Source organism: Gambusia affinis, linkage group LG19 (genome assembly GCF_019740435.1).
Source record: "Gambusia affinis linkage group LG19, SWU_Gaff_1.0, whole genome shotgun sequence".
In the NCBI taxonomy this organism is placed as follows: Eukaryota; Metazoa; Chordata; class Actinopteri; order Cyprinodontiformes; family Poeciliidae; genus Gambusia; species Gambusia affinis.
This window is the reverse complement of record NC_057886.1, coordinates 3,831,060-3,856,381: the sequence shown is the minus strand read 5'-3', so window position 1 is coordinate 3,856,381 and position 25,322 is coordinate 3,831,060. Positions and strand designations below refer to the sequence as shown.

The window sequence follows — 25,322 nt, the reverse complement described above, 5'->3', positions numbered from 1 at the left end:
CGGCCAACTCAATTATTCGAGTTTTGAGCGTGATGCACTTGCAGTGTTGACCAAAAGAGATTTTTAAAAAAAAACAAAAACAACTCGTTTTTGGTTTTAATTCCACCTTCTTCCTCATCTCTGCGTCCCACTTGTATCTGCGTGAGAGATTTGTGTTCGCTTCATTGTCAAACAGAACGCTCTTGTATCATTTTAGTCTAAATGTGAGAAGTTTGACCATCACGCAGCTTTGCAGTGTTTTTATGTGTTCATTTTTATGACAGAAACAGTCCATTTTAGTGGAATTTTGTGAGACAGAACAGAGTGGTGCATAATTTTAAAGTAGTAGAGAGGAAGTGAGTCATGGAATACGAGCCTAACTTTTGGTTTTGGAAACAACTTTAGGTTTTTGTTCACTTTTTTTCAGTAAAAGTAATAAAAATACATTCCACATTTATTTACTGTATGATCAGACTTCATGCGTATGGATATGAAACATTTTTCTCATTCTTTGAGCAGACACTGATGTTCTCAAACCATTAGTCAGTGGATAATAAAGGGGCAGTATAAATGGCACAGTGCCATTTTATAGTACAGTTAAGTCACTGTGTTTACTTCATCAGTTTGTAAAAATGCTGCAGGTATCAAATATGACTTAAAATAAAATTTACTTTGTAAATAATTATCGCCTTAAAATTGAGCTTCTGTCTCTTTAAGAAACTCCTGCTCTTTCTGAAACTGCCCTTTCAGGAAATAATCAAAACATGGCTCTTCTATTAACCTATCTATTAACAATGTTTTTACCAGCGTTTCACTGAGAAGCAGCTCCTATAATGAGCTCAGTTGACGTTCAGTTGCACCAGATGTTTGCTAATTGCTGCTGGCTAGTCTGAAGGAGCAGATGAGCAAAGTGAGGGAGCCGAGGGGAAGGGCCGCTCTGTAAGGCAGGATTTCGTAGTATCTTCATCAATCACAGCAGAAAGCCAACGACTGTGTTGTCTTTTACTCAATCAAAATTGAGTATAATTCTCTGTATAATGTCCATTTTGACCATCTGCCTTGGTGTTTGTCTTCTTGTAACCTAAGGCGATGTGTCATCTCTTCCATAATTTGAATTTCTCCTGCAGTCTGTATCAGCTGGTCAATAGTAGGGGGGTCTTCTTCCCACATTTCCTTGTTTTTCCTTTTTCCTTAGCTACTGTAGTATTTTAACCAAATATTTGTCCATTTTATGTCAACGCAACACAGGTGTTGTATTGTACAAGTCATAGGAATGGTTAGCCAGTCTTCATCTGTTATTTTATGTTAAGCCATTGTCTTGTTACTACAAAGTAAAACAGAGAAGCTACTATGTAGTCTTGTCACAATAACAAATTTTGCTGACCAATTAATTGTCTCAAAAATTATTGCGATAGACGATAGTATTGTTTGAAGACCTTTTTACATCGATTTAATGGAAATGACGTAATAATGCATGCGATTTCCTGCCAAAGATAGATACACTTTATTTTCATAAGAACATTTAATACTGGAACTGATAAAATAAACAAAACAACCAAAAACAAAAATAAAATGGATTCTCAGTCTCCATTAACAAAAATGTACTTGAATAAAAACACCAAAGTGTAAATAAATACTGCATTCAACCAAAAGAGTGCAGATTATGAAGTCTGTTTACCATATTGCCCTTCAGTAATCATTAGATTTAAATAGAGAAGATGGAACAGCGACTACCTGATGCAATAGTTCACACTACAGTTAGTTCACACCTACATTTTCCCCTTAAGACAATCTTAGAACTTTGATCGTACTAAGATTGTCGCTTGTGATTTCATAACCGATCATCCTGTAGTGTGTGGTGTGTTATGGTAGATCGTCGTTGTGCTCCGATCTAAATCAGGGTTTTTTCCCACTGGGATCGTTACCGCAGCCTGTTGAATGTGACAGGCAGCCAATCAGAAAGCGCGGATTCTCCTCCTGCTTTCTGATTGGAAATTACAGAGGGGAATCCCAAACAGCTGATACGGTGCAACCCGAAGTCCAGCGGACATTGGAGATGATATGTGGAAACAACATTAATGTTTATAAAACATTTCGTGCAAAGAATATAGTAATTACGAGAAGAGAAGTTGGAGCGAAATTGCTATGCAGTTGATGAACCCGGTAACTTTTCAGCTGTTCTTCGTTAACGTGACATAAATAGTTTATAATGATTTTCATTCAGTCAGGACGTTACGCTGACACTAGAGCCACATGCATTGCAGGTAGATTGTAGTAAAGCATTGATTAATGCCTGGTTTTAAAATTAGTTAGCTGGACTTGTAGCCATTATTTTGTGCCCATTGTTGGACATCACACGATGGAACCCGATCGAACCGTTATACCTAGGATGTCTGTCGGCTAATGTGTGATCTCTCAGGTTTTGAAAATGGGCCGACAATTTGCCGACAACTCTAAGATGGTGTAGTGTGAACTAGACATTACACTAAGGAAATTAGTAGGGAGGGTCAGTGGAGAGCAGCGGAGTTGAGCCTTTTTTCATTCATTGTCATCAGCAGAAAGAGAAACGGGCCGGAAGACACGATAAAGGCGATAATTGAAATGACGTAGATAGTTTTAATTTATCGTACGATTGATTTATCGTTTATCGCGACAGGCCTACTACTATGTTTTGTTTTACTTCTGTTTTTTTTTCCAAAATTGATGTTGCTACTAATCGTTTTTCTTGCAGAGCCTTTTTAAGCTGTTTTTATGAATAAAATTTACTTTGACACCCCCTCTAATGCCTTCATAGGTTGTCTAATCAGCCACCCTACTCCATGCGTCATTTAATCTCAGTATGAATCCAGGTGTTCTGCGAAGGTCCCAGAGGTTTATCAGAGGTCACTAGAGAACAAACAGCGTCATGGAGGAACTTGGCACAGATAAAGGTTTTGAGAAATTTGAACATCTGGTCAAGACTGAGACAGTAGCTTCCATTACAAATGTGCTCCAATCTTTGTCTATATTCCGCTAATGTCGAAAAATCACAATTTTGCGATTACAATGTTTCCACTAAATAAGATACATAATCAAAATCACACAGGAATACACTTAACCCTATGTATTTGTACAGTTTTATCTCGTTTGAAATTATGCAACATTTTTACCTATGAGTTATTATTTTCAGAGATACTTTGACGTAGAATGTATCATTAAATTTTCTATCACATCTAAAGCTTTCTGGTCTGGAGGGTTTTGCTGCATAGGCTTGACGACGTTCGTCTTTCTGGGGGCTTTTTTTCCTCACCTGTTCCCCTCCTCGCCTGTGGAGGCGCTGCACCAAGAACAACTGAAGGAAACAACACATAAACCTCTGAAAACACACCGAGTGCAACTTCCTTCATCACAAAACGATTAGCTTTTAGTGGTTGTAGGATTTCTCTTTTGTCTTTGGCTAAGGAACACAAGACATTCCTCCCGCTAGTGCTGGCAACACAGGGGTTTGTTTTGGTTGTATTAACCCAGAATGCCCGGCGCTACAGTCCACTTGGCATTCACATATGCATTCTAACCGCACCAGAGTTCACTATTAGCCGAGCCCATACCTAGGATTTGTCTTTGGCAGGAGACCACCAGCCACTTCTTCCGCTAGCGCTAGACTAGCACTAGACTAGCACATTTGTTATTGCTGGGCATCCAGGGTTGTATTTACCCCGAATGCCCAGCACCATATTATGCTTCCTGCTTTTGAAGCGGTCTCCGGTCCAGTTAGCATTCAAACCGCCCCAGATTTCACCTTAACAGAACCAAAACCAAGATTTTTGGGTGAACCAGAGATCGTTTTATTGGTCCGCATCAGAGTACAGACCTTCCCAAACGAACTAGAGTTTGATTAAAGCGGACTAAAGAGGCCTGGTGTGAATGGCTCCCTAGAAAACAACCTTTAACGCAATCAATCAAACTACAAAACATTTGCAGCTCCAAATGTACACCTGACTTGTCAGAAGAAAAAAAACATTAATGCCACATCTTTCAGACTCTTATTTGCGAAACAAAACGTTGAAAACTCCCGTATCATTTTCCTTCCACTTCCCAGCTACATTCACTGTTTGCGTTTTTGTCACAAGATACGAATTCACTGGGTGTGAATAGTTTTGCCAGGCATTGTGTGCCGCCATTTTGCTGCAGCCAGATTCAGCTGCGTTTTTCTGAGTGCGGAGCTACCAGGAAAAAGAGACATCTGCTTTGTCTGCAGCCAAGGACACATCCCTTGAAAAAGAAAAAGAAAAAAAAAATCACAAGTTTAATGAGCTGAAAATTTCCCATTACTGTCACTTAAAATTACGAAGAAGCTCCAACCAATAAAAGAAGAGATTTCTGCCTTTGGTTATTTTTTTTTTATATCACTTCTCTGCATGTAGAAATAATTGCGCTGTCGTCCAGCTAAAGCGCTGTATGTCTCCTCTTGGTTGTGTCACAGTGTCAGATATCTCCTTCTAAAACTCACACAACAAGGCATGAAACGTCTTCCCTCCGAGCGCCGGCGTGATTTTTATGGGAAAGAAATGAAGCGGCGTTGTTCTGAATCTGAATCAGGTGAATATGGAGAGAGGGATTAAAGCACTGCGAGGCATTTTTCATTTTGAAATTGCTTCAGAGAGAGGGGCTGAGTGTGCCTCCACAAGCTGTTTCTAATACTCATATAATGAAGGGGAAAGAAACTGAAATGTCATTTTCTTCATTAAAATTGAACTACAGAATGAGTTTCATTATTTAATAGCCGGGCTGTCTGCCGCGCGCCGCGCCAGCACCAAAACTACAATTGCATCTCTTTTTACAATAATTATTTCAGGAGGATATTGATTTCCTTTGTGGTCGGTTCATTTTGCATCTTACATTATCTTAACCATGATATATGTGCTTGTTCCTGAGCGAGCGAGCTTTCGTATTCCTTCCCTTTTTTCTTTTTTCTTTTTTTTTTTGGTCTCGAAGAAAGCAAATACAAGAAGACCAAACAACAACAACAAAAAACCCGTTGGATCTCAGGCTCAGTCCTGCCCTCCGCTTGCATGCAGGAGCCCCGGTTTTCCCTCGATGGGTCAAAGGTGAGGCGGAGCCGGCTGAGGGGCTCCACTGAGGAAGGTACACATGTCATCATCGCGGTTAAGTGGGCCGAAGGCGGAGAGGCGAGCCGGATGAGTCATGGTGAAACAGGCAGAGGAAGAGATGTGCACCTGTGTGTGTATGTGTGTGTGTGTGAAGCAGAAAGATGCTGGTATTGAATTAGTATACAGTGCACTATAAGCTACAGAGCAGATGCAGAGAAAACTTATTAGTTCTCTTGCTCCTGTTGTTGTTCTGGGTTTTCCTTTCATAATGAAACTAATGCACAGAGGCACCCAGGCTGCCACACATACAGAGTCCTGCCAAAGTATTCAGACCCCTCGTACTTTTTCACATCTCGTCACCTTACAATTGTGACCTGCAGCGTATTTCATTGGAACATATTATAACTTATGGTCATACTTCTTTTATTTATTCTTTTTTTTTTTTACCCAGCCTGTCTTCTCACTCACTGTAGCTTTATGTTCCAAAAATCTATCCTCTGGATCATCTTGTTGCAGACGTTTTAGTAAGTTGGCTATATGTCTGCATTTACTTTTTCTGTTTTTTGTTTTTTTTCTTTGCTCGTGAGAAACCTGTTCACCTTCCTCGCCTGTGGTGGCGCTCCAGCAAGAACCACTGAAGGAAAAACAGATAAACATCTGAAGAAGACACTGAGCGCAACTTCCTTCTTCGAAGACGTGGAACTAAAAATAGAGTGGCGTCAAATTTTAGCCGTTGTAGGATTTCTTGTTTTTTTGAGAAGAGATTGAGCCTTTTATTCCTACAGTGGTAGATTAGCACGTTTGCTTCAGTTGTACTTTCCGCTTCCTGCATTTGGAGTCGTCTCAAGTCCGCTTGGCGTTCACATATGCATTCGAGCCGCACCAGAGCTCATGTCAATCAAGCCGGGACCGAGGTTTGTAGGCGGAGCAGAGTTAGCTTTTTAGGTCGAAATAAACCGGACATTCTAGGCAAGCAAACTAGAGTTTGATTAACTCAGACTAAGCAGGTGGGGATGAACCCTAACAAACCTCTGCTGTCCACACAGAACAGCTGGATTTATATGTGCTAGAAGACGTCTGAAGGCAAATAGTTGCACTGAGTTTATTTAGGTGTATCAGGCTAAAGGCAGCTAATCACAAAGACTCTTTTTTTTTTTTACATTTTTAATTGTAAGCACAAATCTAAATTTAACTTTTATGCCTAATTAGAAACTGCTTTGAGTTGGTCCATTATTTTGGCTATAGCGTGAAAAAATATGCTGCCAGCCCTTTATTAATGTAGTTAAATCATAATTGTTCAGGCAGAACAACAGACCTCACACAATGAAATTAGACAAAAAAAAACAACAAAAAAACAAAAAAAACTGTGAGGTATTGATTTCATGTTCTGTGCAGAAGGTGTGAAATAAATTGAAAGCGTTGCTACGGCCGCCGGACACGGACAAGAACCCCAACTTACACTCTTCAACCCACCTCCCACCCCACATCCCGCCGTCCACTTCCACCCTCCACCCCGACCAACACGACTAGCGATTACCGATGCCGTCTGAAAACTCGGGAGGATTCAATCAGGCAAAAGTTGAGCCTCATATCCAGCGGTGAGCAGAGGTTAATTAGTCTACTTGGCTTTAACCAAGCGTGCCGGATGCTGAAAGGTTGAGGGATAATGTTTGTTTAGATACATGGCTGCAGTGGCCGCAGATAACGTCTTCATTAAGTATTGATGCGCTCACACACCAGGCTGATAGCCCCTCCACATCTGCAGCCGTTTCTTTCCCCCCCGCCGCTCATTCTGCCTTCTGCTTTTACACTCCTCCTCTACTTTCCCCTCCTCTCTGTGTGCTTTCTCCAGATTCTTCTCTCTTTCTTCTTCTTCTCTTTTGCTTGAACATAAGCACTATGTACACACCAAACACCCATGCCTCCGCCCCCATCTTTCTCCGTCCACATACACACCACCAGCCCTTACACTACTTGCATTATCTTTCCCGGAAATTGCATTTCCAGCACAGCCAGGGCCCCATTATGAAGAGGGAGCAACATGCTGTAACCTTTTTAAAAAGCCATTAGTGATGCACCTGCCCCGCCCCCCTGCCTCTCCCACAACCACCCTCTCTCCCCCACACACACACCAAAACCTCCACAAACCCCTTGCAGTTCATACGCCTCACCACCCTCCCCATTCGCCTTTGCTTCACCCTTCCTGACCCCTCCCCGCTCTCATGGCAGCTGTAATGTTATTAGGCCGTTTGTGCCGGCTATTACTCGGCCGCCGCCCCCAACTAGCAGATGCAGAGGGAACAGCACAGGGCAAATGGGTGCAGCGATAAGTGTGCAGAGGGTGAGGTGTAAAGGAGGGTCCAGATTGAGGGGACGGACGGATGAAGAGCAGGATACAGACAGGAGCAGCCAGAGACGCAGCAGAGAAACAGAGAGGGAGACGGAGAGCCCAATCAATAATGGTAAACAATGAACAGTCCGTCTCTCTATCCACCGCCCCTCCACTCCCCACTCTTCTTCTACCTCCGCTGGCCCTCTTATCCAAACACAAACTGTAAGGAAAACCCAAGAATGGCATATACGCATAAAAAACAGAAAAAGAAAAATGCAAACAGACCGCCAATACGCGGCCAGGAGCTAGCCGGAAGGGCTCTATTGTCGCCGCGCGCGCACGTTGTAGATGTGAGCCACACCGGCTGCATTATCGCGCTATTAGGATGCGGAGAAGAGCCAAGGAGGGCCGTAAAAAAGAGAGAGAGAGAGAGAGGAGCAAAAGTGCCAGGGAGCTCTGAGAGAAGCCAGGCACACACAGACAAACACAAAATCCAATTGCATTGGCAAGTTCCAGGAAGTGGATAGAAGGAGAGATAGAGGAGGGGGAGGAGGAGGGCGGAGGAAGGAAGGAAAGCTTCCGCTCTCGTATTCTTCTTCCTCCGCGCGGCTCAGAGTGGAGTCTGCGGCGGCTGAAGCTTAACTGTACGGAAAAAGGCTGAAACAATAGAAGCTGATGCTGTCAGCGTGATGGAGGTGCCGCACTAACACCGAGGCACCGCCTAGAAATCCATAAAAACAGGAGCCCACGTATATATATATATATATATATGTATATATGTATATATGTATGTATATATGTATATGTATATATATATGTATATGTATATATATATATATATATATATATATATATATATATATATATATATATATATATGTATGTATATATATATATATATGTATATATATATATATATATATATATATATATATATATATATATATAATCCCTCACACACACACAGGGGATGTTCATTAAAGCAATTACCAGCAGCGTGATGGTGCTTTCGCTCACTCCTCCGTAATGTCTCCTAAGTCTTTATAGTGTCCCTTCGTAATGCGATCGCATGCTTGGCAACGTTTGGACCGAACCTCACGAGACGCTGAAGTGGGGTTTAAATGATGGCCGGAGGTGGGAGGAAGGTTTGTAATCTGCCTCCTGTACACGTCCCCCGTGTTTTACTGGCAGCAACACGGCTTGGTCCGCTCCACTGTAAGTCACCGAGGGCTGCTTCCTTCGCTGCCCATAAAGCTTATATTAACAACTGTAATCCCAAAGCTACTTGTGCGGCTGCTACTTTTATTTTCTCCCTATTTATTATGGGATCTTTTTTTTTTCCTTGAAGGTCTGCCAGTTTAATGTTTTATTCTCACCTCGTTCATATCCACAGCCGATCCTGTAAGCCAAGAGACATTTATAGCCCAAACAAGAGGATCTCTCACTGATACACTGAGTGCTACCAGTGTAACATGTAAGAACAGCCAGAATGGAAACGAAAAGCGAAGCTTAAGCAGATGGAAGAGGAAGTTGGATCAACATAAAAAAAGAAACCATGCTGGTCAGAGCAACCAGTTGCAAACACCTCATCAGTGAGCACTGGGTTGCAGCATCATGAAGACCAAGCAATGCTGTGAAAAAAAAAAGATTGTCGAATGACAGCAACAACAAGCTTCATTTTCTAGTTTGCCTCAAGAACTGATAGGAATGCAACAAACGTGGAAGAAGGTGATCCAAAATTTTGCTTGATGCAAAACAAAACCATTGTGTCAATAAAAAAAATAAATAACACTACCCATCACCCTGAAGATGAGGAGTTCAGGGGCCGAAAAGACGAAAGTCGGCCCTGGTGGTAGAGTAGACCTTGAGGTTCCCTGTTCAAACCCCGCAGGACTCACTTCAGGCTTTGCTTCGTCTGAAATTTCTCCAGCAGAAAGAAGAGTTGTAAAGGATGACATCAGTGTTCTCTGTGCTGCTCCAGAACTGTAATCTGTCTGTTGCTGTAGTTTGGCAATGGCAGTGAAGGAGGTGAATGACGTCATTCAGTCCATGCTGGCCACGCTTCCAAATATTGATCGATTCAAAGTCATAGCCAGAGAAATGTTTAGGATATTTTATTGCTGGAAAAGATGTCCAGCTTGGCGCACAGTGGGGAAAAGTTGTCTACCATGCCCACAACTTCACAGTGTAGCTTCCTTCATGGTCAATTTAGCGCATTACATACGTGACGGCCAAAGGTTACAGATTGGGTACAATCAGATCCAATCATTTAAAACTTTCACAGGATCCACACCTCCAGAAAGCAATTGTTTGCCTCATTTGCCTAGTGTCATATGACGATGCGTCAAACAAGGAGCTGGTATTTACCAGGTTGTCTTTGGTCATCTGGTGCTAGAAAACAACGGCAAGGTGCACTGAGTGGAGGAGGCTTCTGTGCAGCAAATCCTGTGGTGGGAGGGAGATGCAATAAGGACTTGCTAGAGACATTTATAGCCCATATATAGAGGCAGGAACAGACTTTGGTGGAGGTTCATTTTCCAACAGGACAACAACCGTAAACCTCTTGCCAGAGCGACATTGGAGCAATTTAGATAAAAGCACATTGATGCGTTACAGTGACTCCAAAGTCAAGACCTAATTCCAGTTAAAAATCTTTTGGAACACATGAAAATTATTGTGCATAAGCACTTTCTCCTCCTCTGACTGTGGTTCTACAGAGGAAGGGTTTGAATAAAAATGTATGCTTGACTTTTGTAATATTTGTAAAAACACATTGAAAACCATACTGCATTTTCCTTCCACTTTAAAATTATGTCATTTTATTGTTCTCCCTGTGGCTTTTAGTCTTTAGGAGTCAACTTATCGAGGGATGATTGGTTTCTTTAACACTCTGTGAGACGATTGATAATGCAATCAACTTGAAGAATCAAGAGTGTTTGAGCAGAGTCAAGCAGGAGCAGCTGCAATCAGGTAAGTGGTAAATGTAGGTGGTAATAGTTTGCAAGTAACCAAAAAGAAATGATGCTTTTATGTGTGTTTGGTCCGTCGGGAGCTTTTATGAGCTTTGAACCTCTACCAGTTAGTTGTAACCTTTTGGTGGGGTTTATAGTTCTTTAATGCCTGAGGTAGGGTACCAGTCAGTGTGGTAAGAGAATATTTTGTCTGTTCCATCATCAAAGTGGCCCATACAGCCAACCTGTATCTCACCATTCCTCAGCTCCCGTAAAGTTGTAGGTCCATAGCACAATGGTACGGTTATGGTGGAACTACTGGTGTCGCACAACACAGTTCGTTGACTGGGGTACAGAAAATCGTCACTGCTTGCGGCAAGCACAAGATATACAGTGCGTTATGTTTGTTTTGCCCGGTGAAAGACTAACTGCTGGTGGAAACACTCCCCTCAATACACAAGACCAGAAAAGAGTGTACCAAACCACACTGACCTCTCCTAGTCAAGTTTATTGGTGTATGTTTTACAAGATCTTAGAGACAGCTCATAAAATCTCAAACGTCCATTTTCTCTGCAGAATTAAGTGGTCACTACCAGCAAGCAGCTGTAGCCTGGCTGTCTAGTCTCCTCTGTTTCTGTGTGACGAACAAGCAACCCATGTCTCTTTGGATTGGTTGTGCTAAGTCAGCAGGATAGCAGCTATTGAAGTCAAGAAGTTTAGTACACCAACGAAGATGAGTCCTCATCAGTCTATATATTTACAAACCTCTCTTATCCTAAGCCTAGGTAGATGACCACTGTAATAAAAGCAATGCAGTGATTCGCAGCTGAGAAAAGGTGGACAGATTCGTCCAGTCTGGTGTCAGTCTTAGTGTTAAGAGAACCATTCAAGTATTTTCTTCATTAGTGTTAGAGACAGAACAGGGACCTGTGAACAATAATTACGGTTCTGTGCCCGTGTTTTAGTTAAGATATAGATTAGCAGAAAGGCAAAGCACCTGATATACCAATCTGTCTATAGTTCAAACTTTACCTTGGCGCCTGATTTCGAAAGTTCTCCCTTGCATATGCCAGAGAGAGGAGAAGACCATATGGCCAGAACAGGAAGCTATACAGTATATCCTGTCTGGCCTAAGGATGCTTTGGTATCTTCAAGATTGAGCATAAAACACTTCTGCCATAAACCCACCCGTCTCTAGGCTGCTTTAGGCTATTCATAAATCTCTAATCGACCCAGCCATGTCTCGCACACAAGCTTTCTAAAATCAAGGGCCCAAAGCTGCCCTACAGTGGAACACATTGTTAATGTAGAGTTTAATTCATAAAATGTGTCCTACAGGGCTTCACACATCAGGGGTGTGTGATGCCTTATCCAGTATGTTCTGTTTTCAGGCGTTGCTACAGAAGAAACTACCCATGGCTGAAATTCAGTAAGCAGTTCTGTTTCACCACATTTCACAGCAACCCATCCAATGTGTGTTAGTGGCAAGAAATGACATCCATCAAATAAAGCACCATCCCAGTTTTTGCCTTAATTCTATCAGGTAGTTGTTTCTCATTGCTACATCATACCCTCAAGCCACAAGGCCGGCTAAACTTTACATAGGTCAGAGGTTACTTGGCTGGGTCTACCCTGCTTGGCTGCTCAGAGGCATAATGGTAGCCAGTTGACTTCAAACCTCCAAGTCAACTTAATACAAGAAGATAAATGTCCTGATATCAATGTCCTGACTTTTGCTGTTTAGGGGAAAAATACTTGGGTTTCCATCTGCAACCCAATCTTAAAGAGGCAGGAGATAAAGGATGGATGATAGAAGACGGATCCAGAATTTGTTGTATAGATCTGTAGCCTGTGCCACGGATCCCTCAAGCTTCCACTTTCCTCCCTGAGGGTTGAGATACGGGGGCTTCTCTGGAACAAGGATGTACATTTTAACATGCTCTGACTTCAGCAGGTTTTGCCATGATTCCAGTTTGCAAACCTCTCTTAGCTCAAGCAAAGGCCTAACCAGTCTTCATGCTTTGGCCCAATCATTTATTCAATATGTTTCTTTCTATACGGGATCCAGTTGTAAAAAGAGGGCACCTCTGGGTCCTCATTTAGGATCTTTTTTTTGGTCCAAGACAATATCACATACACCTCGACTAGCTCTCTGCAAGAAAGTGAAAAGTGCGTAGCAGAAGCTGGTAAGGCGCTCTGAGATAATGTATACAGTGGAACACAGTAAATCCACAGCCTGGGGTGATTTTTTTTCTTTCTGCTCTCGATTCCATACAGGCTCTCCATACAGACCTTTTCCTAAAACTAACTTTCAACAGACAAAGACGTGTCTGTTCTCTCTCGATTTTCCTTGAGTTATTAATGATATTTAAATCACGCCTCCGTCTTTTATGCCGAACCCTCCTCTTCCCCTTCTCCACTTTGCTCACAATCTAACACTAACCTCATTCTCTCCTCTGCTCTCTCCCCTCTCTTCTCTCCAGACACCGACACCAAATCCCACAACAGACGCCCTGCTGATCGATACCATGACATCATCAGGCATGGACATCATCAGTGGGGCTGTGGGCGAGGTGCTGACCTGAAGCACACACACACACACACGCACACACACATGCACATTCTCACAAATAACACTTGTACCGGAGGGACTCAGCCAGGCTGAGCTACCTCACATCTTTTCTCATCATGTATAATCCATGCCTGCCTGCCTGCCAAAGCCACACTGCCTCTGCTGTAGTAAATCTGACCAATGACAGGCTCAGGACCTTTTTCACACTCGCACATCAACATGTGGACACAATGCCCATAAGACAATGGAGACATTTCTCTTGAGTGAGCCGTTGAGAGAGAGGGCCAGGCCGACAGGTGTAAGCACCGTCGAGACAAGACAAAGCGTCGCAGTCTGAGACTCCAGCTGTCATATTTGCTCATTCCGACTTACCAGGATGAATGAAATGCAGGTAGCATAATCTAATTGTGTTTAATCATGCTTCGAATGCCGCTGTATGCTCGGCCCATCTGTGAACAAAGGCCTTTCAGCCCACCCGACTGACTGGACTGACTGGCAGACCTGCATATTGTCCGACCAGGCCTGAACAATACTCGTACCACACTTTTATGTCAGCGCTGCTTGTCTGGAGCTGTCAGCGGCCCCACAGGCATCCGCGAGGCTCCGGTCTGAAGGCGGACGGCTGGGATCAAAGAGCCGAGGAGGAGTCAATATCCATAAAACTGCAAAACACCTCCCAGTCTGCTGAAGACAGCTGCAAATGGAAAAATCGCTCAGTGTTTACGGCTGTTGCCTCCGCGGCGCAGTTTGGCCACGATAGACAGACAGACGTACTGATAAAGGCAGACAGGAAGGATTGTGGGTGGGATAAAAGATGACGCGGTTCAACCTGTGAATCTCCCGTCGCAGAGAAACATCTGGAAAATCTTGTCAATGCCGGTGAAAATGTCTGTCACCTCTAGTCCCCTCTGGTTGTGTATTGAACGATGGATTGTAAAGAATTTAGAAAATGAGGCAACATTCCCTAAATTGTGACACCTGACCAATAACATCAGATCAACGCATCTCTGGTCGAAAGAAAGACTTCATGTCACGTCAGCAGCCACACTGGCTACGAAAAAACTGCTTGGTCTGACCGCCAGCTTTCCAACCCAGTAATAAAAGACCTATTAGCAAACACATTTTAAAGGCTGCAGAAGCATTTAAAGGATGTTTCAAATACAGATTAAAAATACAAAAGCCAGTTTGGTGATTTTTATTTTTTTATCATTAATAAAAGAATCTTTCTACAACTGCTTGTCGTCTTTGCTCTGGTTATTTTATTGTTTTTTTGGGGGGGTTTTTATGATATTTGGGATAAGAAATAAAAAGAGGATTATGTAAAAGACTGTGGCGAGCCAAACACAACACAACAATGTTCGCTGTGTTCGTATGTATGGAATGTTTGATGAATTATGTAACAAATTTGGAGCTCCAAAGAGACACTTCTTTCCTCCTTTTCAAAGAGAACATTTCAAAGTCGTTCACAATGTCATTTTCCAAAGACGTATCCAGACATGCGATGTAGCATAAAAAAAGGCAATGACGAAGAAATTACGCCACACGTTAAATCACAGCGATGATTACCTTCTCGTCACTTTTTTTTTTTCATCCCCCTTCGAGTAGTTCCTGCTTCCTTAACAATGTAATCTTAAAATAGTCACAGTAAAGTAATTTGAATATACTTGGACTATAATTTATTTCTACAGCTACCCCGAACAAAATGTCATACTGTGTTTTTAAAAGCCCTTTCACCACTTGCAGGGAAAAAGGAATTGCTTGATGTAATATTCATTCATTTTCAAAGCTATTTACAGTGAACAAAATATAGAGTGTGCCGCGGCTCGTTTGAAATTGGATTCAAATACGTTTCTGGCGACCGGGAATGTACATATTCATTACATTTCTGTGTCTGTCCTGTTTTTCCAGACCACATTTTGGCTCGTCTGAGAGCCAGGTGTCACTCGGACTTGGCGGACTTGGCCGACGCGGCTGTGTCAAGTGTTTACTTGTCACATCTTTGGTTTTGAGTGGGTAAGTTTCCATGTCAGCGCTGATGGACACCGACTGGATTCCAAACACCAACAATGTGGCAATAAATGATTGGCTTTACTATGGTGAGTAAATAAAATGTGAGTATTCAGGAAAAAAGGTCAGTAAAAAAAGACTTGTTTATGCCTGTTTGTTTTTTTTTTCTTGAAAAACTTTATTAAAAGTTTTGGGTTTATGAGTTCAACTCCAAAAAAAACAAAAAAGAACACTGATTCTGTAAAATGTTTCTTATACTCCAATTTTGTTATTTTACAATTGTGTTACTTAGTTGTATTTATTATTTTTTTTACCTTAATGTTTGGAGTTGGCAAAGTAGCTACTTTGCCAGTCTGTACAAAAAAAATAAAAAATCTCTCTTGTGTTTTCAGAAAATGGGACAAGAGTTTTTATTGCAGATTTGAAAAGATCAAATCAAGTCCAGAGTTTTTGGTATAACTGACCCACTTTGTGGTTAAAAGAACTCAGATACCAACTTCAAAGTCAGCATCCTCCATGTATGAGTGAACCTGCTGCCCCCTAATGCACTGTTGCCCTGGCAGTGAGCCATGTGACCCCCGTATAAAAACCCACTGCTGCCTCTGTTCGCATGAATTCAGTCCTTAATTTTAGAAACAAGCTTTCAACAAAGCTTCAAGCTGAGCAGTTTGACAGACGATGTCTAGGTGTTACATGCTTACTAGGAAGCATCATGACCCGTCAACGACGTAATTACTTGACGAAAACGGGAAATGTGTTCGATTTACATGTCGGTACCGAGAATAGAAGTAACCATCAGCTCCACGGACTCGGTTACTAAGATAGCGACCTTCGCCTCTGGAAATGGAGACAATGTCACTTCAGTTAAAAAAAATAATTAAAAAATAGAAATATTCCAGTAAAAAGACGTAAAACAACAACTATAATCAGAAGTAATTTTAATTGTGCTTCTTCATTTACAATTTCAATGTCCCATGTGAGAATGGAAAGTCCTGACCGTCAGTCGGCGGTAACACTGATTCGGACGAGCGTTCCTTAGCTTCGGCTGCTCCGGTGTGTGGGACAAGTCGTGCTCAGAGCTCCCGGTCAGACTGAACCAACCTCTCACCCGCTGCCTGCTGCCATTCCAGATGAGGCCAAGCATCACCAGCGCAGGAACGAGCAGCAGGGGAGTATCGCACCTCTCTACAAAGTCAACTCCGAGAGCTCCCCATGTGTCTCAGCATCTACAGTAGGGTGTAATGTATGTTGTCTTTGATTTAATCTCCCGTGTCACTTAAGGCCAGGGGCAGATTTCTATTCTGATGCTTCTTCTCCATTTTCCTATCCTGCTCCTGCTTCCTGCCATCCCGTAGTCTGGCTGTTGAGAGAGGGAAGACACAGCCTTATTACTTTCCTATGTTTTTGCTTAGAGGTCACATATTCAGCCCGTGTGATGTGTAGCAACACCAGGCTTAATCAGAGGTGAACTACTTTACGTGTCTTTCCTCCGTTTCAGCCCAAGCAGCCTCGAAGGGACACCGGGTCAGTCAATGGAAATTCTCAGTCTGGAAATGTGTTGTGTGTCAATACATGTTAAAGGTCTTCTCACATGAAAAATTGTATTTTGCTAATTCGGATATTCAGTGATTGGTGCTAACTTTGGAAATTGATTATTGGCTGCGTGAAATTGTGCAAATTAGATTTCAATTTGCTTAATGGAAACACTCCAATTTTGAACTCACATTTTTTGATAAAAACGTTTTTGCTCTAGGACGATGTGGTTACTTCGGCCATATTGAAATTTATGTATTTTGCAAGACAGAATTGGAAACTCTGTTTTCGCATCGCATGAGTCATGATCAACAACTGGATGCCTCCAATGGATGAAACTATGGAGAAGGGGAAAACGCACCCACCTTTCTCATTTGAACATATAATAGAGAACACTCCCCGCAGTGTTATGTGTTTTCCACCCATATGTTATCATTTTATAGCACAATCAAGTAACTATGTTACCTCAAGTTGTTGTTGTGGAATTCATAATTAAGCGTCTTAAAGTTGGGCCTCTGTCTCTTTAAGAATCTCCTGCTCTTTCTGAAACTCCGCCTTCAAGCAGTAATCCCAACATGGCTCCTCTATTAACCCTTTAACAACGTTTTTAACCAGCATTTCACTGAGAAGCAGCTCCTATTATGAGCTCAGCAGAGGCCCAGTTTCACCTGGTGTTTGCTAATTGCTGTTGGCTAGTCTGAAGGAACTGAGGGAGGAGTGGCAGAGGAGGGCCACTCTGCCAGGTGGAATCTTGGAATCTTGGAAAATGCAGCTCTGAGGAGGAACTACCAGGCGTTTTGCACAACTGAGTGGTTGCCATGGAAATTAAAGGATTCCTCAAACATGCATGAAAGAATCAAGGCAACACTCCAGGTATGTTTTTGATGTGGGAAGAACATTATACCATGACGTAACGCTCCAAAAACGTCAATTTTACATAATAATGCCCTTTTAAAATCCAGTGTTAGGAAAAACCTGTCAAGAAACCTTTCCTTCAGAGCTCTTGGAAAACCTTACTGTAAATTTCCGAGTTGTATAAACATCCCCTTTTTAAAATGTAAGTGTATTGATTAATCTTTCACTTAGATTTTTGTTTGTTAGCGCAATCAGATTCCGGGTGTCTTTTCACTTGAAATATGACGCACAACATCATATTTATATTCCTTTTAAATACATTTTGAATCCCAAGCACAAAATCTCCACCTTTCTCATTTGAAAATATATTAGGGAACTGATCAATATGTGAAGAGTGCAGCACAGGTTGGTGGCTACAGGTGCAGCTCATTGCATGAATGCGTGTATTTGGAGCCAACTGAGCCTGGCTTTCCGTCCCTGTGACCCCCCACCCACTAACCCACCACTGTGGTGCAACCAAACCCACCCCCAAACTCCCTTTTCCCTAGCAGGTGGCGCCACTGGCAGAGGGGCAGAGAGAGGGGGCTTTGATTGCTAAGCCACTGGGCTCAGTGCATATTCAAACTGGGGCCTTTTGTTTGTGTTGCTGCGAGGCCCAAGTCAGACTTACATGCAGAGAATACAAATCAGACCTTTGACAGGAGCAGTTAACCTGCCGCTAAATATAGCTGCCCTGGGTCAGAGAGAGGGATGGAGGGAGCACTGGGGAGAGGATGGTGGGGTTGGGTGGGGGTGGGGGCACTGGGTGCAGGCAAACAAAGGAGATGAGATATACCATATTCTGCACTAGAGCGAATGCAGTGGCTAAAAGTACACACACACACGTCTGAAAAGAAGTGTGATATATACATATATATATATATATGTATATATATATATATATATATATATATATATATATATGTATATATATATATATATATATAGATAGATAGATGTGGAGAGATTTACAGTGGGTATCACAGTGGGGAGAGTGGCAAATGAAAGATAGGGAGAGTCTGTTTAATAAAGCAGCAATCTTGAGGGAGCCTGGGCGAGGGAGAAAGAGGAGAGGGAATGAGAAATGTGCTCATACCGCGGGGATCTGAGCAGACTGCAAAACAGGGAGGGAGGGAGAGACAGAGGCAAGACAGAGAGGAGAAATTAGGAAAGCAAAGAGCAAAAAAAAAAAAAAAGTAAAGCAAAGAAAAAGAAGAAGAAAATGAGAGACAGCAGCGGCAGGACAGAGGAAGGTTTTACAACTTGGCTGTCCTGTCCGAGTTCTTCCAACGGTTCTGTCACGACTTCAGGTAGAGACGCCAAAAAGATACCTCAGAACCTGGGAGTTGACAAAAGTAGCCCCCAATTCCACTTGGCCTGCCCACACTGTGTGCATAATGACACTTTTTTCTCAAAGTGATTGACAGACATCTTGCAGCAGCGTTATGTAATACTGAAGCTGCAGAGGTAAAGACAGTCAGGTTTAAGAGTGTGTATCGGTATGTGTGTGTGTGTGTTTTCCACTCGGTCCTTACGAAGCAGTTGTGAAAATCCTGCATCCTCATACTCTGTGACAAATAATAAAAGCGTGATAAATGGCGGTGCAGTCCCGCGGTGCGGCTACGCTGAGACTTTAAGGCAGGAAAGTTTTCGTACCCTATAAACGTTGGAAACCCTAAACATCGATGCTTTTTAGAGGGATTTTATGTGACCGGCTGACACAAAAGTAGCTCATAACTGTAAAGAGTGGGGAAAATGATATATGGGGAGTGTTTTGGGTTTTTCTTTCTTTTTCAAATAGAAATCTGAAAAGTGCAGAATAAATTTGTTTCCAGCCTCTTTAAGGAATAACTGCACCATGTTCAGGGTCATTGTCCAGGTGGAAGGGAGCCTCTACCACAATCATAAAGGAACAGCATTGTGTATTTTCAGGCACGAGCGGCATTTTATAGCACAGTCCAATAACTATATTATACCTTCAGTAAACATGACATGCGGGCAATTTAATGGCTTAAATTGGACTTCTGTCTCTTTAAGAAACTCCTGCTCTTTCCAACACTCCATCTTCAGGAAGTCATCACGGCATCGCTACTATCCCTTCAACAACATTTAACAACATTATACGAGCTGCTTCTTAGCTCGTATAACGAGCTCAGCAGATGTGCAGCTCCACCTGGTGTTTGCTAATTGGTGCTGGCTAGTCTGAAGGAGCTGAGTGGGGGCGTGGCAGAGGAGGGGCGCTCTGCGAGGCGGAAGCTTGGCTTGGAGACTCCAACTCCAAGGAGGAACAGCTGCTGCAGTATGGAAAAGGCAGCACTCGGTGAAAGCAAATGTTTAGGCACCCCTGACTGGTTGCCATGGGAGATAAAAGGATTTCTGAAACATGCAAGGAAAAATTAAAGCAACATTCCAGGGATGTTTATGATGAGGGAATAAGATAATAGCACAATGTAAAGGTCGATTTTATATGATACCGCCCATTTAAGCAGCTCCATTTTTGTAACGCATCACATTAATCCCAGTGTAGAAGTAAGGAATACTGACACCTGCAGGTGGTAGTTAGCAGCAGCAGTCACTTAAGCCCAACAATTTTAACCCTTTTTGCAGAAATACTGACAATAAACTGACAGTTGTGCATTACTGTGAAATAACATGCAAATTTTTTTGTGTGGGGATTATTGCGTGAATTAATTTTATCTAGCATAGCAAGAATTAAACACAAATACAGGCCACACTTTTAAGATTTTAATTCTTATTAAATGTAACATTACGCTGCAATTACACACTGCCTTGTGCTTGGTCTGTTGCATAAAGCCCCAGTAATCGTTCTGAAGCTCGCGGTTGAAGGTCTGAACATTTCTGCAAGGCGCCGCGCTTACAGCAGCACAGCAGCACTTCTCCTCCCTCCCGTCTCACTTCCACTCCCACTTCCACTCCTCTGGAAGTACACTACACCTCTGCTCTTGCGGCTGCCCTGGGAGCTGAGCTGTGTAATCCCTCTGCGGATAAGGCGAGGTTTGGTGGAGATTTGGGAAGCGCAGATCCCGCTGAAGCTGCCGGTCCGCTTGCTGGGGGGAAAATTCAATGGCTGGAAATCCCATGGGATTGGATTAGGACGGATACGGAGCCAGTCACCGAGAAGTCGCTGTCAGGGAGCCGCAATGCACACTGTGGGCCACTGTACACACACACACACACACACACGCACACGCACACACACGCACACACACACACACACACACACACACACACACGCACGCACACCCACACACACACACACACACATCTACCCACGCCCACCCACGTACATTGACAAACTAAAACAATCAGCCTTGTCATATCATCATCATAGTCAGTACTCTCACTTGATGTCCTTCATAACAAACTACTTGTAATAATTTGCTGGATGAACTTTGGAACGCACACTTCCAAACAGAGCAGAAAACTAACGCTGTCTGTATTCTTTGAAAAACATTTTGATGGAGAAACATGGCAGTGGCGGTATCATGCTATGATTTTTGAGCAAACCTTTAAAATGTCACTAAAAAAGGAGAGAAAATGGGGAATTAGGCGGGTTTCCATCAACCAGGCTACGCAAAGCTTAATTTCATTGGACGTTCAACGCTACGCATGGCTGGAATAAACAGGAAGTAGAGGTTTCAGAGTTTCATACCTCTGGTAAGGCACAGACCCGCGTCAGGATATGTTTCCATTTTCCATTTAGTGCATTAATTTGTGTATTAAGATGATGATATCTGCTAAAACTGTCACCATGTTGTGGCAGTTTGTCTCTGCTCCAGCAGTAGGGTCTTAGTGCTGTCAGTCATCCTCAAGTACTGGCTGCTAAGTGTGCTAATGTCAGACAAACAACTTACCGTTGTCGGTGGCTAAGCAACTAGCCTCAGCATTCACAACAGGCTCTACTAGCTGCAGCATTTCAGACAGTAAGGGGTGGAAACAGCGCCATACAGAGGGTGATTGAGAACGCTAAGACCCGCCTCCTGGCTCTGATTGGTTGTTTCTAGTTAGTGCTGTGAGAAGGCGGAGAAGCTCAAGCTTTTCACAGATTATCTGTTTCATACGACTTGCTAAAGATTCATCAAACAAGGAAAAACTTGATCCTTCAAAATGCATATGAAAAAAAATGCTGATGGAAACACAGATAGTGTGAGATCCTGAAGGAAAACTTGTAAGAGGTTGCAAAAGACTTTGGATGTTGACCTTCCAGTGGGACTGAGCCTGTACACAGCCAGAGCTACAGTGTTCAAAGCACATTCATGTGCCAAAAATGCCTCAGTCCACACCTAACTCCATTTATTTCATTTTAAATTTGCGAACCTTGTGTTCGCAACACCACAGAATATGCGGCGCGTGAACACTGCAAGGCCCTCCGTCTGAAATAAAACGCAGCAGGAATCAAGCCGCAACTCACAAAGAGCAGCTAGAAATTTGTGGAATTTATCATTTCACCTCCTACAAACTCAAACACAAAGGAGAGAAAGAGAAAGACCTTCACCTGCGCAACAGCTGCTCCCACCGTGTGCTTCTGATGAAAAAGACTTTTTTGGAGGAGTAAAATGAAATAAAATATATATATAAAAAAAGACAGGAGGAAAGATGAGAGAGACGAAACCTCCAAAATTAGGATTTCTATTCTTTTCTCTCTAATTTTATTTTTTTTTATCCAGAGGAGGCGGCCTCCAGAGTTAATCAGAGAGAATGTCGATCATCCAGGGCTAGAATTTAAATGCGGGACCATCTGTAATTGTGAAAAGTTAATTAGCCCGACGCGCAACGCGGTCATGTCCGGGGCAAGCGGCTCCAAAGCGGAGCCCTCCGCGCAGGCAGCCTGCCACCGCCTAATGAGTGTCTCCCGGTGCGCAGGTTTATCATCTGAGCACTTTTGGTGAAGGTTACATTTGAATAATTTCCAAGCCTCGGTTAGAGATATTGTTTAATGTGCGCATTGTATCCTAATGGAATTAAGACCAGACGACAAAAAAGGGAGGAACACTGACGATGCACACATCCTGGTTGTGGTGGAAACGTCAAGTCCATTGAAGCTTTATTTAATGTCAGTAGCTACACCATATATATATATATATAAAACACATTTAAAAAGAGTATAGCAGCTACATTAAACTATTCTAATGTGCATAATAAATCAGTGTCCTAATAAATGTATCAAAATCTCTCTCTAATGGATAAATTATTTCCCTTCCCATTGAATTAAGATTTATTTACTATTACTTTGTTGATTAAACCATCCAGATCTACTAATCAACATAATTAAGGAATTTATTTAAATCACACTATGGTCTACTTCCTAATAATTTAATTTAGAAAGAAAGAAGAAAGACAACGAGATGAACAGAGAGAGAGAACAAAAATGGGGAGAGAAGAATTTGATTCACCGGTTTTTCATACTAGAACAGCCATTATAGAGCTGGGGGGGGGAAACTGTGGTGTGATCCAGAATATTCTCTTAAAGAAACATGGCAGGAACGTTGCAGAGAAACCAGACAACTGGGGCGAAGCAAAGACAGGCTGCTGCATCCTGGGCGCACAAAGGAGCGTTTTCCGCAGATCCTTCCCCCCCAGCAGCCGTCAGACTCTGAATCCAACTCGTTGTTTACATCCCTGCTGGTATTTACACAGTTTCACTCATTTTAAACAACTTTTGCTGCTGGTGATCCATGTCTCTGTTTGTTTGGACTTATTTTTATTTTCACTTATTTTAAATATTGTGTTTTGTTTTGGGTTTTTTTTTAAATTCACAAATAAAAAAAACAACAACAATTTATGACTAGCAGATTCCTTTGGATTGGAGAAGGCTATTTTTGATAACCGTATTTATGTTGTCCTTTTTCCTCTTACTGGACTGTGCTATTTTCTTTTAGTTTTATTTATGGTTTTATACTGTTATTTTTTGTTTGTTTGTTTGTTTGTTTTTTTGTATTTGCTGCTTTTGTAGCTGAATGTCTCCATTGTGGGCCAACAAAGATTATTTCTATTCTATTCCAGAAGAAAACAATGTTTATGAATCTGGCGAAACGATCATTCTTGGTTCTGACATATCTGGGAAAGACTTTTCCACGGCTTTTGTTCCTCTCTGTTTGTTTCTCGGGACGACCCTGCCAAGGACAGAGTCGTCATGAGGGCCCCATCAGCCAATGGGAGTCGAAGAGCCAAGCAGTCACGCAAAGAAAGATGTTTTCTGACATTTTTTCTTCACATTCTTTAAGAGAAACGTAGAAAATGAAACACTAAATATAAAGTGTAGAAAGGGAGGGAGGAAACACTAAATCCTTATATATATATATATATATATATATATATATATATATATATATATATATATATATATATAATGTCTCAGCTGTCTCACATTCAATGTTTCAGTCATGTATTCATTCCTTTCCTTGCCTATCCTCTTTTTATCCTTCCTTCCTTGTGACCTAACTCCAGTCCTTCTTTGTCCCATGGCTTCCTCTCATTCTTCCTTTTTTGCTTCCTATCTTCTTTCCTTTTCTTGTCTCCTTCCTTCTTGTCCTCTTGATGCCTATGCTTGCTTCCTTCCTTCCTGCCTTCTTCCTGACCTTCCATCCTTGTTATCAGGCTCCTTTGTTTCCGTTCTTGATTTCTTTTGTTCTGTCTTTATTCATCCCTTGTGTGTTTGAAATGTCTTTCTTTATTCCTTCTTTTCTTCTTTCTTTCTTGCCCTTTTTTCTTTCATTCTTTCAACATCGCTTGTGTGCGTCCTTCCTCTCCCCTTTCCTTTCTTCACTCATTGTGCAAGTTCTTCCTTCCTCCCTCCCTTTTACACTCTACAAATCTTATCTGATTCATTTGTGTCTTTAGAATCAACAGAAATGTATCGAAATGGAACCAAACAGGGTTTTGCTGATTCTCCCTCTGATTCCCCCGGATGTTTTTGTTTTTTTGCTTTTTTTTTTTTTCCTTTTGTCAGCGCGTGTCACGAGCAAAGGTCTTCACTTATCTACTATTATTACTACTATTACTCATATAATATCAGACCAACGCCCAGAAGCTGAGCCAGTGTCTGGACTGTCTCCACATCCTGATCAGTGCGCATCCCCTCCACCGGCACCGAGTGAGCGAGTGAGTGAGTGAGTGAGTGAGTGAGTGAGTGAGTGAGTGAGGGGAGGGAGGGAAGGAGGGAAGCTTCATCCATTTCTCCTCCGTGCCGCCGCCGCGCCCCTTTGACCACGCTTGATTCGCAACAATGGGAGGACAGAGGCAGAAAGAGAGAGAGAGAGAGAGAAGTGATCGCAGTAGCAGAGCCAGAGATTCCAGGATCTAAAAGGGTGGAGTGTATATCTAACCTCCCTGATTTTATTTTTTTTAAACTGTTCCTATTGTTATCCCTTCACTTTCTTTTTAAGCGCAAGGGAAAAGAGGAGGCTCTTTTTTCTTTTCTTTTCTCTCTTTTTTTCTGAGGATGGGAGAGAGGCGTTTCCCCTTTTTTCCTCTCTCTCTTCCTCTCTCTCTTCCTCTCTCTCTCTCTCTCTCTCTCTCTCTTTCTCTGTTCAGTGTGATTTCCAGATATTGCCAACACGCAGCCGTCGACTTGAGTTGCGCGGAGAGGAACTGACAGACGTCCACCAACAATGGGGGGTGAGTATGGACCCAGTCCTCCAGAGATGAAGATGCTGCTGCTGAGGATGAGGATGTTGGTGATGAGGATGATGATGATGAGGATGATGATGATGATGCTCCACGCTGCCGTTCTGACCGCAGTCCGTTTGACTTGACTGCTGTGGAACAAAATTAATCCACAGGCACTAAGCGTGGGGCCAATATGGCTCCAGCGTAGCGCGCAGCGGTTAGCTGTCAGTCCTGTCACGCGGATGGCTTTATTCAAATGCTGGATCATCGTTGGTGGAGAAAAAAAAAATCCACACAGAGACGCTAGAAGGAAGAAAACAGCGCCAGAGTCGAGT

The 25,322-nt window shown here is 42.5% G+C and overlaps 1 protein-coding gene across 2 annotated transcripts in view; it reads left to right on the top strand.

Annotated features, from left to right (window-relative positions):
• The window catches only part of plppr2a (phospholipid phosphatase related 2a), a 109,902-nt gene extending 94,929 nt beyond the window's left edge, over positions 1-14,973 (top strand). Inside the window, exon 9 of one of the 2 annotated variants that reach the window (XM_044099352.1) lies at positions 14,833-14,973. In XM_044099352.1, coding sequence (XP_043955287.1) covers positions 14,833-14,853 — 21 coding nt within the window. In that variant the 3' untranslated portion in view covers positions 14,854-14,973. Of the gene's footprint in view, positions 1-12,835; positions 14,014-14,832 lie in introns of those variants that run through there. The other variant, XM_044099345.1, reaches the window with a different exon arrangement.
• Positions 14,974-25,322: the final 10,349 nt, after the last annotated feature.